Genomic DNA, 14,814 nt, shown 5'->3' with positions numbered 1-14,814 from the left:
TAACTTCACTTTTCATATTCTTTATATATTTTATATTTTTCACTCCATTGTTCTCTAAAATGCCAAAATTACTTCTGTAATATCACATAAGGGCATTTTGTGAAGCACATTCTTGTACCATTTCTATATTGAGGGATCTAACATTTCTCCATCAACGCAAGATTTCATTTTCTTGTTATTCAATTGCAATGAACATCTAGTCAGTCTTTTCCCTCAAGACATGTTTTATTTAGAACACAAGATCTTGTTGGCTTACTATGCCTGACTCAACATTGAGTAGTAATTTTAGCTAGTGTGTAAATTGCCTACCCCATCAAGGTGCAAGATTGAATTGAAATATATTCATTTCAGTGATCATATTGGATAATAGAAAGACACATCATCATGTTCTCCAGCCTAGTTGCAATCATAAGTCATCAAGAAAATCAGCTTCAAAAAGATGGTGCAAGCACACAAACCACAAGATATAAAAATAAAGGCAACTACTACATGTACATGAAGAAATGGTGCTACCTTGTTATCAAAGGCAAATGTGGTGAGCTCTCCTTCCACCACTGCAAAACATTTAATTTGAGAGTTCTCCCTTCTCTGTAACCTTCCTGCACATCCAACTCCTTGCATCCATCGGACAATCACCCCATCATAACTGCTAGACAGAATAATATTCTGGCTGCCTTCAGAGGTGACTGCCAAACCAGTGACGCTCTTCATGTGCCCAGAAAATGATACTGGCATCTTTTCTAGGTCATTGGCTGAATATATACTAATAGTGCCACCAAGGGAAACAGTGACAAGATGATTATTCTGCCACAGGCAACCAACTAGCATTCCATCCAGTCCAGAATCAGATGAAGTAAGTGTCTTCTTCACCTTACCGTTTCCATTTTCATCAATCTCCCACACTTTTGCAGTTTTATCTGCAGACACTGTTAGCACCTGAAACAGCAGGATAAGCTTTCGCAGTAAGATATGAGAGTTGGCTACTAGAGAAATAAATATATAAAACAAAGAATGAATAGGTATCTTTCTGTTGAGTCACACCAAAAGAAAAAATCATAATCAGCAAGTGCATTCTCTTTGAAGACCTAAAAATAAGAAAAAACAATGTATCAAATATTGCATTAACACTTTCCTTTAATCCACCTGTAAAATTGCAACAGGCAATTCAGTCAAAACCAGAAATCCAGCAGTAGCCGATGTGATTCGAAGCTAACAAGGAAAATGAAGGGCTTTTCACCATCTCTATTTCTCATAGTGACATAATCACTTCAACAGATTAAGTTTGCAAACTAAAGGCTATTAAGATACAGCATACAATGCAAACTACTTGTCTTAGATGTTCAAATGATATAACCCAAATATTGTTAAGATATATATATATATACATATATATATATATACTTGTATATATATTATGTACTTTAAAGTTAAGTCAACTGTGGTTGACTTAGACTAGTTGTTGGACTGCTGGTCCAACGGCTAGAAATCTAGCCATTGGACTAGGTCCAACAGCTAGTCAAACTAATGTGGACTCCCTTTTTCTCTCCTTTAATCTCTTTTCTTCCTCCGTTTCTCTATAAATATGGGTGCCTTTGTAAGGTAAGAGAGTGATGGGTAGTTTTAAGCTTCTTGTGTGTTTTTGAGTGTATTGTAATGATGATTAAAATGTATTTTTCTTTGTATTTTTAATGTTCTTTATTAATGAAGTTATTCATTCACATTCTATTGTGTTTTATTTTAGTTATTATGTTTTTATCCAAATGCATTGTGTTTTTATTCTTGGAGTTCATTATAGAGTGCATTGAGGTCCATGCCATTTTGTGACATGGTATCAGAGCAAGGCATCATGGTCTTGAAAAAGATTCGTATTAATGAATAGCATGGATTCAAGGATTTTGCATTCCGGTATGTATCTTTAGCTTTTCTATCTTCATATGTATGGTAGGTGTTTTGAAAGGGTTATATTAAAAATGAATGTCTTCTTTTGAAATTAGAATATGTAGAAATTGTTAGAAGTCAAGCACCTTCGACCAGATCTTCATCCACAGCAGAAGAGAAAGGGATTTGCAAGAAGGAGAGACGGCAATGACTGACACGATTCTCAATGAGAGGTTGTGCCCTATATTCAATGTTATATATATGATACAAGTTGGATTGGGTCTGTCAACCCAGACCCGATAATACCAACCATGTAAATACAATACAAAAGAATCATTTTGGGTCTAGAACTAGACCTGTACACTACATTCTCAATACCCCCTTCAAGTTGTGCATGGTTTTGCAACATGGACAACTTGTTCTTCAAGAACCAAAAACGCATATTGGTACGGCCCTTAGTGAACAAATCTGCCACTTGGTCAGCCGTAGGAACATAAGTAGGTGCAACTTCTCTATCTTCAATCTTTTGCCGAATGAAGTATTGATCAATCTCTATATGCTTTGTGCGACTATGGTGAATAGGATTAAAAGCAATTTGTATGACACCTTGATTATCGCGCAAGAGAGTGGTGGGTAGCATAGATTCTCCAACTTCAGTCAAAAGATGTCTCAGCCATGTGGCCTTTATTGTAGCAGCCACCATAGATCGATACTCAGCTTCAATACTAGATCGTGCAAATGCACGTTGTTTGTTGTTACTCTACGCCATCAAGTTCCCATCAAGAAAAGCACAATATCCAGAAACCGACTGCCTGTCATCTGGAACTCCAGCCCAATCTGCATTTGTGTATACATCCAGTCGATGTTGCTCCCCTTTAGTCTTGGATTGATGATAAACTAGACCATCTCCAAGACTTCCTTTTAAATATCGAAGGATTCTCTTGACAACATTCATATGCTTTGTTCGTGGGTCATGCATGAATTGTGAAACTTGATTCACTGCATACACAATGTCTGGTCTAGTGAAGGTGAGATATTGGAACATACCCACAAGACTCCGATATTTCTTGGAATCTTCATATGCTTCCCCATCCCGGGATCCGAGTTTATGATTAAGGACACTAGGGGTGGATAGAGGTTTATAATCCTTCATGCCTGCCTTATCCAACAAATCCAAAGTATATTTGTGTTGGGTTAGTGAAGTGTTTCATCCTGTCGACCACCTCAACCCCTAAGAAATAACGCAAAACCCCCAAATCTTTCATCTTAAACTGTCGACTCAATAAGATCTTGGTAGCTTCTATGTGTTCATCGGAGTTCCCAATAATAATAATATCATCCACATATATAAGAATTAAGGTGCGTACCTGACAATCTCGAAAAATAAAAAGCGAATGATCAAGATGAGATCGAACCCATGTCTCTGAACTTCAATAGAGAAACTATCAAACCATGAGCGGGAGGCCTGCTTTAGCCCATAGATGGCTCTTCGTAGCTTGCAAACATGTGTGTTGGGGCTATGTTTGGTATAACTAGAGGGTTGCTCCATATACACCTCTTCCTTGAGAGTGCCATGCAAAAAATACATTTTTGACATCAAGTTGACTTAGAGTCCATCCATACTGAACTGACAAGGACAAAACTAATCGAATAGTTTCCATCTTGATCACAGAACTAAATGTTTCGGCATAATCTTGCCCGTATTCTTGAGTGAACCCTTTCGCTACTAGCCTCACCTTATAGCGTTCAATGGATTCATCGAGTTTATACTTGATTTTATAGACCTATTTAGATCCTACAACATTCTTGTTCGATGGTCTAGGAACAATCTCCCAAGTCCCACACTCATGTAAAGCTTTCATTTCCTCATTCATGACCTCAACCCATTTGATTGACATAGATGCTTGTGAGAAACTGATAGGTTCATCATGCTTTTCAATCTGGGAGATGAACAGTTGTAAGTCTGTAGAGAAGTTGTCATAACTTACCCATCTTTCAATAGGATGGTGAATCCTCTCAAGCCTCCTGGGTTGCACAATAGGTCGTTGAACTTTGTCTTTGTTTCACTGCACATAGGTAATCCCTTAAAACTTTGTAACATCTGAAATGACAGGCATAGTAATATCTTGTGTGTTTGTCGACATTTCCTTTTCTGGGTGTACAACTGTACTATTTTGTTCTGCAGATAGTGTATGACATGAGGGTACGTCATGCATCACCATTTGATCAAGCACCTCAGCAACAAGCCATGGCTGATAACTTTTAGCATCCTTACAGTGTCCCTCTGTACTTCCTGAATCATCAGTATGAGTCTCGTCAAACACGACATTCCATGAAACTCTGATGCGACTGGTAGTGGAGTCATAGCAGTGATATCCTCTATATTGATCAACATATCCAACAAACCTACACCTGCATGCCTTTTTCTGAAACTTATCACGTTAAGAACTGTCAATATGAACATAGCATATGCAGCCAAACACCCGCAACTCATTATAGTCAGGATGAACACCAAATAGTGTAAATAGCGTAAAATAAGGGGATTGATCTGCTAACAATTTCATTGGCAGTCGATTTATGACATAGACAGCTGAATGAAAAACTTTCATCCACAAGTTTAAAGGAATGTGAGTGTTATGCAACATACTCAGCGCACTCTCAACAATGTGCCAGTATTTTCTTTCAGCCGCACCATTTTGTTGTGGTGTGTGTGGACAAGATATTCGACGACCTATTCCATTATCTTAGAGAAATTCAGTAAATTCCTTTGATAAGTACTCTCATCCACCGTCACAATGAAAATATTGAATTTTAGTTGAAAATTGATTACAAACTAAAGCACAGAATGAGCAAAAAAGCTTGAAAACTTCAGATTTATATTTGATAAAATAAATACAGGTGTATCTAGAGTAACTATCAATGAAAGTAATGTAATAATGATTGCCCAATAAAGAAGACTGCGGGGCATGTCTCCAGACATCAGAATAGACAATTTCAAAAAGCACAAAATCTCTTTGATTTATTGAATGAAATGGAAGAACATGACTTTTACATAATTGACAACGGAAACAAAGAAGAAAATCAGCCTCGACATTCAAACTAGACTGCGGAACAAGTCCACTAGACACAAGCTTCTCAATAAATGAATGATTACAATGACTAAGACGACGATGCCAAATCTCTGGCTTATTACATTGAGATAGACTAAAACAAACTTTGAATGACACTGGACGAACTGGTTGTGAATTTATTGATGCATCATGAACTAGAAGAGACTCCTTGAAGACATACATGTTTCCCTGTCGTTCTCCTTCAACGAGTGTCTTCTTCGTGAGAAGATCCTTGACACATACAGAAAGAGTAAATTCGACAAAAGAATTAGTATCATCGACAAGTTTAGAAACAGAAACAATGTTTTTAACAATACTAGGAGAATGGTAAACATCAGATAAAGGTAATGAGGAATTGGGGAGTAGAAGGAAAATATTTCCAACATGAGAGATAGGATGAAGAACACCATCTCCGGTTTTAATAAATCTTACCAATATCACATGTCACATGTGCAACAGCCCGGAGTTAATGTACCAAGTCTCCTACTCAGTTTGCTTGAAGCTCAATTCTGAAAGAGCGAAAATCAAAAGATTCTTCACATTTTTCTTTTCATCTCCTTTACGGTCGTCTCCTGCTTGTCCCCTAGTAGAAGGTCCAGCACCATTAAACTTGCCTTTGTTTTGCGGATTATGCCAGCAATTTGCTTTAATGTGCTCCATTTTATTACACTGAAAACATGTCGGGATGTTTATAGGGTTCCCTGGATACAAGTTAGGTGACATGTAGGGTATGGGAAAAAGCCCACGGCCTCCTTGATTACCTCTTCTAATTTTTTGAATAAAAAATCTCTTTAAAATATTTTCAAAATTTCTTATTCCCTTTATCTCAAGAGATATTCTATCAACAATAAAAAACATTTGACTCGCTTGAGTTATGACATCCAGATAAAATATCACAATTTAGTGTCATATGAAATGAGGCACATGAGCCAAGAAGCCAAAGAGACTTACTGGGATCAAAGATGCCAACAGAAGAGACCGTAGCTTCGGTTGGTGAAGCTCCTTTGAATAGATGTTGAAGAGCTTCTACAATTTGAGTCAAGGACATGCTCTCAATAGTTGATTCTTGTGTAGCTTTGAATTCACTTGACTCTTGAGCAACGGAGGCTACCTTCTTCTCATAGGGTATCTTTAGTTTAGGACAATATATCTTGACATACCCCGGTTCACGACAATAATAGCAAATAATTTATTTTTTTTTCAAACTCATTGTCTTGCTTTCCATAGCTATAATTGTTTGGTCTCTTATAATGTGATAGTTATAATGTAGTAGTTGGTAAGCATGGACATGGTTTCTCAGCCTAGACACGGCTATGACCGAATTATCATCATCTTTAAATGTCTTTTTTTTAGTCTATTTTCTTTCATACTTAGCTCTTCAATAGAGAGAACTTCTCCTTTATGAAGAAAAGCCGATTTAGTAGACTCAAACTCCGGTCTTAGACCATTGATGAATTGATAGAAATGTTTCACATCAATTTGTCTTTGACGGAGTTCTATGTCTTTGGGATAATGTCATTAAGACTCAAGAAGAGCAAACTCATTCCAAAGGTCGAACAACTTACTAAAATATTCTCTAATACATTTTTCTCCTTGAATCATAGTGTGTACCTTGTCTTACAAGTTGCAAATGTGGGTAATATCTTTAAGACTATGTCACAGGGACTCTTCAACTAGGTGCTGCACTCACATCGCACCCGCACCCGATGCGATCAACCTGACCCTGGGTGCAGTCAATGCACCCAGGGTCATTTATGTCCAACTTTTTGCCGCATCCCCGCACCCAAGTTTTTTTAAAGTGTCGCACCCCTGCCCCTGCACCTGCACCCATGTGACATAGATTTAAGAGAATACATTTTCTTAAGATAGTCTCATGCAAATATTTATTTGCATGTTCAAATTTAGCTAGACTCAAGCACTTCTTGATATCAAGACTACTAATGACCCAAGACATAATCTTGGCATGCCCCATTCTCCATTCTTTCCATTTTTTCTCATATGTGGCCATAGCCATAAAGATTCAAATAGAGATACATGTTTAAATTACTTTGAATAGAAAGCTAATCTAGTTTGATCTAATTTCAAATCTAACAAATATGTTAATCAAATCCTCAAACTGTATGAATCCATATGTATATATGAAACTTAAACCTTTATGAATGTGCAATTAGATTTTCTAGAGAAGCGTCATTTGTTAGTAGCCTTTTCCCTTATCGGTTAACTTACTCTTTTATCATTTATATATCCATAACCTATGTTAACTGTTAAGAAAAAGAAAGTTTGCCAAGCCCCTCATGTTCTTGTCATATTTTCTGCTTTTTGCCATTTTTATAACCTTCCAGCCTTAAACACAGAGGGAGAGAGACCTAAATTAGTTAGTGTTCCTGATGTGCTCAGACTAGATTCATAACTATATCGCTCTCATGAAGGGGGCTTGGCAGTTATAATGTATTTTGAAGCAATATTATCAAGATATGAACTGTGATCTGGAAACCAGCAGGGCCCATCCTCTAGGACAGAAAAGCTCTCTAGTTATGGCTTGAAAAATCTGTTTAGATTTTTGGTAGAAAAAGTGGTAGTCCTGTCCCTACAAGAACAAAGATCAATTATATTAAAACATTTACCTAGACGGTGCAGTTAATTTAAACCTGTGTTGGCCATTTTAGGAATAATAGTTTAAATGTTATCTTCAATACCCTGATATATTCCCCTTGGATGTTATTAGTTAATTCTCTTACTAGTTTTAAACAAACTACACATCAGATAAAGGGCAGGTATACATCTCCCTCACTAGAGCACATAATTCCTTACAATTTGGAGAAAATATTATTTACATCATGTGCATTGCTTTTGGAAAATGTCATTCAAGCATGAAGATACTAGGAACACTTATTTATACCATGATTTTATATTCCATTGCAAGTTAAACGTTATAGTAATGTTTCAAGCCAGAGTGCACTCCTAAAGTTTGAGAATGGTCATTATTTACTTAAAAGCTAACACATCATATACTGAATAACTATTAGAATTTCATTTGCTTCGACAGGCTAACATGTCACGCTTCAGTTCCTGCATTGGATCCTCATACCTTTACCAAAAAAGAAAGACAATGTACCAAAGGATTCTTCATACAAAACAATTATGTTAAAACAGCTGAACCTTTAGCAAATTTGCACTATCCTTGACCTAATATAGTATAAATCAATCTCTTAAAACCATAAACAAGACTAACCTTTGTGACAGTTTGAACCTAAATGGTAGTCCCTCATAGAAATTCACCAAGTAATCTTCTCCACATGTAACAATACGAAAAGGTCTTGTAGGCTTGAATGCACAACTTAAGACACGTCTTGAATGACCGTCAAACTCACCAACAGTTGATCCTGAATCCCACCTACAAACAAAAACAAAAAATACAACAAAGAGAAGGAGATCACCATGACAAAGATGGATTAAACTATAAATTGTGCAAAGCACAAAATACAACCGAAACAAATTTAAATGTAAAATATCAAGGCAATCTCAATCAAACTTCACATATGGTAAATAATGCTAGAAAAAAAAAAGATATTATCTCTATCATAAACAGAATGTCAATGATAGAAAGACAAAAAAATCACCCTTTCCTTACTCTTTGAGGTATCAAAAGAAAATGGAATTAGCAACATTATGCATGCTTGCTTTGTCATTTTTTAATTGTGTGCAAATGATTCAATTATAAATAATAAAAAAACTACATGTGACGTGCACTAAATGGAATTAGCAACATTAAACTGTTTAAGAGAAAAAAGTTTGTTCGGTTCTGAGTGCCAAACGTGTAAGCCTGTTAGGTTATTAGTGGACAGGGTCACACGCATTTACTTTTTTTTTCCCTTTTTTTCGACAGTACCATTGGGATTCGAACTTACAACCAACACAAGTGACGTGCACTAACTGCTCTTGCCAGATAAGCGGATCTCCCGTTGGTATCTATTTTTTTTCTATTATATTTTTTTATAATCCAAAGAAGAATAAAAAATCATCACCGACGGCAGATTGTCGGTCCCTCATATTTTGCTTGCACTCTGAGACTAGGCCATGGGTTAGCTTTAGATGGTGCATTCATTTATGTGAATCCATTGGCATTCATAAACGATAGGACAAACTCGGTCTGGATTCAAGTGGGTCCGACGTCCTACTCTGTCCTTGAGGGACCTTTTACCAGACTGGCTTTTGAGAAAGCTACGATTCCGAGTCGACCAGACGTTTGCTGCATGGATTGTCAAAGTTGGGCCGCATTTAAAAAATGTGACGCCTCTTTTTCTAGTATTTTGGCTACGATGAAACAAACATTTAGCGGCGTTTTCTTGTCAAGGAATAGGGTTCTGCGGCACTTCTTTAGTGGATTCCTCTGCAGCGGAAACTAAATGGGACCCACATGAGAACAGTTTTTCGAGAAAAATGAGAGTTAAGTGTGTAAAATGACACACCCGTCGAGGCATTTTTCCATACGCCATGTTTGTTTTGGCATTGTAAGTTCTGCAGAAACGCACGCCCATCGATGCATTTTTTGCGAAAAAACTTGAATTTTCCATGACACACAAACACCCCCTTAAACATCACAGTTAAAATTGTCATGTTGGCATCGGTGAGTCTCAGTTTTTTTTTTGTTACCTTTTCTTTCTTATTTTTAATAAGCAAGATGGGGTTAGGCCGACTCCACCCGTTACACTACATACCATTGGGTTTTGAACTTGCAACGTTCCATCACATGGTGACTTGCACTAACAGCTCCTACCAAACAAGCAGAGCCCCCGTTGGTTACCTTTTATTAATCCTTTCATACTTCTCTCAATTAAATTGAACTGGCAAGAGCTTTTAAAAATCGATGCCTATTTTTGTATGATAGATCATTCCCATCCATGAAAATGGAACAAACAGGTCTTTGAAATATAAAAAACATTATTTTTTGACAAAATATTATTATGTAATATATACAAATTGGGGTCTCAGGTTCATGGCGTTATCCCTCAACTTGCTCATCAAACAGCAAAAAAAAAGAAAAGAAAAAGACAATTCTCCCTCAATCAACACAGCTTATTTGTCTCTTCTGGTTCATTTTTTATGTTTGTAAATGTAGCTATGAGAAACTCAAAGTTAACCAAGCAATGGGTCAAGTCAAGCTAGATGATGGGTTCAGGGCTAGTCAAACTCTTCCTATTTATTTCTTGTCCTAAGTAAGATTATGTTAAGACGTTGCCAAAATACATATTTGCTCCTAATTAAGTGAGTCATTAGTAGCCAAAGCTGTGTTGTTGGTAGGAGCTGTCAGTGCATGTCTCCTTGTAGTGGGAAGTTGCAGGTTCAAAACCCAATGGTAGGTTGAATAACTGATGGGGTCTGCCAAACCCCACCTTGCCTTTCAAAAAAAAGAAGTGAGAGCCATTAGTCTCTTAGCCTAGTTGATCATGTCTCATTAATTTATAACCTTAGGGAGACTGGTCATGCCCTTCAACGGACAAGATGGCGTGGATGCCAATTCCTTGGGTGGTAAGTCATGGATACAAATATAGTAAGTATCAAGTCATGGAGACGTGGATTGGTAGCCCCAAAGGGTTTTGTGTAATGGAAGGGCCCTTGGCTGCTAGGCGGGTGGTTAGAGTTTCTCACAAATGTCAGCCCCTTGCATTATGAAGGGTAAGGGTATCATGCCTTTAGCTCGTGCCGAAGCAAGACGACTCCCTAAAGACAAGGTGTGTCTCAGGGGGTTTACACCGTGGTATCAACGGCTGAATGTGCGATATGCATAGCCAGCGCAGGGTCTGATTTCGCAGGTGGTTTCAACATTCCTCATAAAAAAAAGACTTCTTGATGTTTAATAGAGTCTTCCTTTTATATATATATAGTTAGTTAGTTAGTTAGTTAGTTAGTGGAGATGTGCATACAATATATACATAGTTAGTTAGTGGGGATGTGCATACAATATTAATGAGTTGAAATGAGCAATATCTCATAGCTCGTGTTATTTTATGTGAATCTTTATAGATATGATCTACATGGTCTATTTGGTTGGGATCAAATTTTTTGTTTCATGGGAATCCAGTTTATGCAAGTGTTTTTTTTTGGTGATTCAAAAATCAATGGTCACAAATGCTCAATTTTTTCATAGCTTAAAAAAAGTTTCTTTTGTTGAAAAAATGTGATCGATATAAAACTCGGTTGTTAGAAAAAGAACACCGTGGATTATCATGGGTTGTAGATTTTGGACCTTCTTTTAGTTGGACGGTCCCTCTTTCTATATATAGAGCACCTACTCCCATCTAGTAAAAGGTTTGGGTTTTCCAAATCTTGTAGTTTTTTTTTAGTTGATAAGACCTTATAAATGTGATCTATATGCATTTTTAAACAGAAAACAAGTTTTAGATCATGCGATTGTAATCATTGTATAGGTTTTTTAAGACCTTAAAAAAATCAACGGCCTAAAATGTAGCAAAGTTTCATGATTTAAAAAATCTTATTTTATGTCCAAAAACATGATCCGGACATGATTCTTATCAAATAACTATGTTGAACACGGAGTCCGATTGAGAAGATACTACATCTATGATTTTACTATGTGTGTAGGTAATCCCGAAGCAGCTTAGCATTACTTTATATATATATAGCATACATCAACGAACCTACTGCCGAAGCATAGGGAATTTTCTGCATCTTTGTTCCTTCTTCATCATTTGTAGGACATTGTCTTGAGCTAAGTTTGAAATGGCCTGCAAGTGGACAATTAACAGGCTTTGCTTTGTCCATGTTGAACCTCTCAAGAACCTTTCTGATATACTTTTCTTAAGATAACCATATCATCTCATGTGATCTGTCATGAACGATTCTCATCCCAAGAATCTGCTTTGCTGGACCTAAATCCTTCATGGCAAATGTCTCACTTAGCTCCAACTTTAACTTGCTAATCTTGCTGATGTCTTGGCTCACAATCAGTATATCATCCATATAAAGCAAGAGAATGATAAAATTACCATCTGGAAATTTCTTCACAAACACACAATGGTCTGTGGAGGTTCTTGAGTATCCATGCTCATTCATAAAGAAATCAAATTTCTTATACCACTGCCTTGGTCTTGCTTCAATCCATACAAGCTCTTCTTCAACTTGCAAACTAGGTGCTTTTTACCCTTGTCAACGAAACTCTCAGGTTGCTCCATATAAATTTCTTCTTCCAAGTCACCATATAGAAATGCAGTCTTCACATCAAGCTGCTCAACTTCCAAATTCATGCTTGCAGCTATATCGAGCACAGTTCAGATGGAGGGCATCTTCACAAGTGGTGAGAAGATCTCATCAAAGTCAACTCTTTTCTTCTGAGCAAAACCTTTCACAACAAGACGTGCCTTGTATCTAGGTTGAGAGTTGTTTTCATCAGTCTTCTACTTGAAGACCCATTTGTTCTTTAACACCTTCTTCCCTTTAGTTGTCTTTACCAGATCAAAGGTGTGATTCGCATGCAATGAATCCATTTCTTCTTTCATTGCCTTAAACCACTCAGACTTGTTTTCATCCTCCAAAACTTCTTCAAAAGTTTCTGGCTCACCTTTATCTGTAATCATCACATACTCATTTGATGAGTATTTTCTGGATGACTGTTTTTCTCTAGTGGATCTCCTTATCGGAGTCTGAGGAAGTGACTCTTGGGGTGTTGGCTCCCCCTCAATTTCTGACTCAACACTTCCTTCCTTTGCATCATTGCGAGGAGGTGGAATCTCCTCCACGAAATCATGAACAGTCGGCGCATCTAGGGGATCTAAATTAATAAGATCACCTGTACTGGACTCTGATGGCTCAGACTCACCAATGTCTTCAATGGTCTAATCTTCCAATAAGACAACATCTTGACTTCTGACCACCTTTTTATCAATAGGGTCATACAGTCTGTAGCCAAATTCTTCATGTCCATAGCCAATGAATATGCATTGCTTGACTTTTGGATCAAGCTTGGACCTCTCTTCCTTCGGAATGTGAATAAATGCTCTACAGCCGAACACTCTTAAGTGTCCATAGAAAGGTTCTTTTCCTATCCAAACTTTCTCTGGAACATCTCCCTTCAAGGGAATAAAAGGAGACAAGTTGATAAGATCAATTGTTGTCCTCATTGTCTCACCCCAGAAAGATCTTGGCAATTTAGAGTGTGACAGCAAACATCTGACTCTCTTAAGAATGATGTGCTTCATCCTCTCAGCAACCCCATTCTGTTGAGGTGTCATCCTTATAGTTCTTTCATGCTTGATGCCATGATTGGTGCAATACTGATTAAATGGCCCAATGTATTTGCCACCATTATCCGAGCGAACACACTTCAACTGCCTGCCAGTTTCTTATTTAGCCATGGCCTGAAAGTGCTTGAATACATCTAGAACTTGGTCTTTAGTCCTCAGTGTATAAGCCCAGACTTTCCTAGAGTGATCATCAATGAAAGTCATAAAGTACAATGCACCACCAAGTGTCTTGACCTTTAAAGGTCCACACACATCAGAATGTACAAGATTTAGAACATGAGATTTTCTAGATGCAATGCATCTATGGAAAGAAACTCTATTTTGTTTACCATGGAAGCAATGAACACAAGGTTCCAAAGATGTACCTGCTGCACCTGTCAGGAACTCTTTCTTAACTACGACTTGCAGCCCCTTCTTGCTCATATGCCCAAGCCTTCTATGCCATAATTTTGTGGACGAGCCAGTCTCCACAACATTCACAACACTCTTCCAGATCTTCGCTTACAAAGTGTAAAGGGAACGAGCCTTTGTTCCTCTGGTTATCACCAATGAGCCTTTGGTTAGCTTCCACCTTCCATCACTTTAGGTGTTGTTATAGCCCTCATCATCTAACTTTCCAGCAGAGATCAGATTCAGTCGGATGTCTGGTACATGCCTCACATTTTTCAGCAACAACTTACAGCCAACACTTGTTTCCAAGCAAATGTCGTCCATGCCAACAATCTTTGACACATCTTCATTTCCCATTCAGACATTACCGAAATCACCTTGCGAGTAGGAAGTGAAGAAATCAACCCGTGAGGTAACATGAAATGAAGCTCCAGAGTCAATCACCCAATCGGTCTCCTGATCGATCAAATTTATGCTAGTGCCATCACAGACAACCATGAGCTCTCCATCTGTGACTGTGGCACCTTATTTTTCTTCTAAGCTCTTCTCTCTGTTCTACTCCTTAAGCTTGAGCTTCCTGCACTGTCGCTTCATATGCCCCTTCTTGTGGCAATAATAATACTCGACGTCTTTCTTTGAGCTCGAGTGTGAGTGGCCTCTGGATTTGCCATGGTAGTGCAGAGCCCTGCTCTTACTTCTGCTTCTCCCCCTGTTTTCAATCACAAGCGCCTTTGAGGTAGAAGGACCTAATGACTTTCTCCTGGACTCTTCATTCAACAGACTGCTGGTAACTTGGCTCATCGTTACCATTCCATCAGGTGCAGAGTTACTGACTGTGACCACCAAGGTTTCCCAACTCTCAGGAAGGGAAATAAGAGCAACAAAGTTTGTAACTCATCATCAAAAGTGATTTTCATTGTGGCCAACTGATTTACAATGCTTTTGATCTCATTCAAATGCTCTGCAATAGAGCCGCCCTCTTTATACTTGAGGTTCACAAGCTTTCGAAATAGAAAGGCCTTATTCACTGCTGCCTTTCTATCATAAAGGCTCTCTAGTTTGGTTCAAAGACCATGCGTCAAAGTTTCTATGGATACATGATGAAAGACACTATCATCTATCCATTGTCGAATGAAACTGATCGCCTTTCGGTCTAGTTTTTTTCATTCGACATC

The 14,814-nt window shown here is 37.8% G+C and overlaps 1 protein-coding gene across 1 annotated transcript; it reads right to left on the bottom strand.

Moving 5' to 3' along the window:
• Nucleotides 1-354: 354 nt before the first annotated feature.
• LOC149829689 (actin-interacting protein 1-2-like) lies at nucleotides 355-9,484 on the bottom strand. The gene is made up of 5 exons (XM_090015252.1): nucleotides 9,480-9,484; nucleotides 8,221-8,382; nucleotides 4,113-4,257; nucleotides 514-936; nucleotides 355-396 (listed from the first exon to the last, which is right to left on the bottom strand). Exons 1-5 carry the CDS (start codon nucleotides 9,482-9,484, stop codon nucleotides 355-357), a joined length of 777 nt encoding a protein of 258 aa, XP_089871378.1.
• Between the last annotated feature and the right edge of the window lie 5,330 nt (nucleotides 9,485-14,814).

Source organism: Nuphar pumila, chromosome 8 (genome assembly GCF_984573655.1).
Source record: "Nuphar pumila chromosome 8, dmNupPumi1.hap1.1, whole genome shotgun sequence".
NCBI lineage: Eukaryota > Viridiplantae > Streptophyta > Magnoliopsida > Nymphaeales > Nymphaeaceae > Nuphar > Nuphar pumila.
The sequence above is the reverse complement of the archived record's forward strand: the minus strand, read 5'-3'. Positions and strand labels throughout refer to the sequence as shown.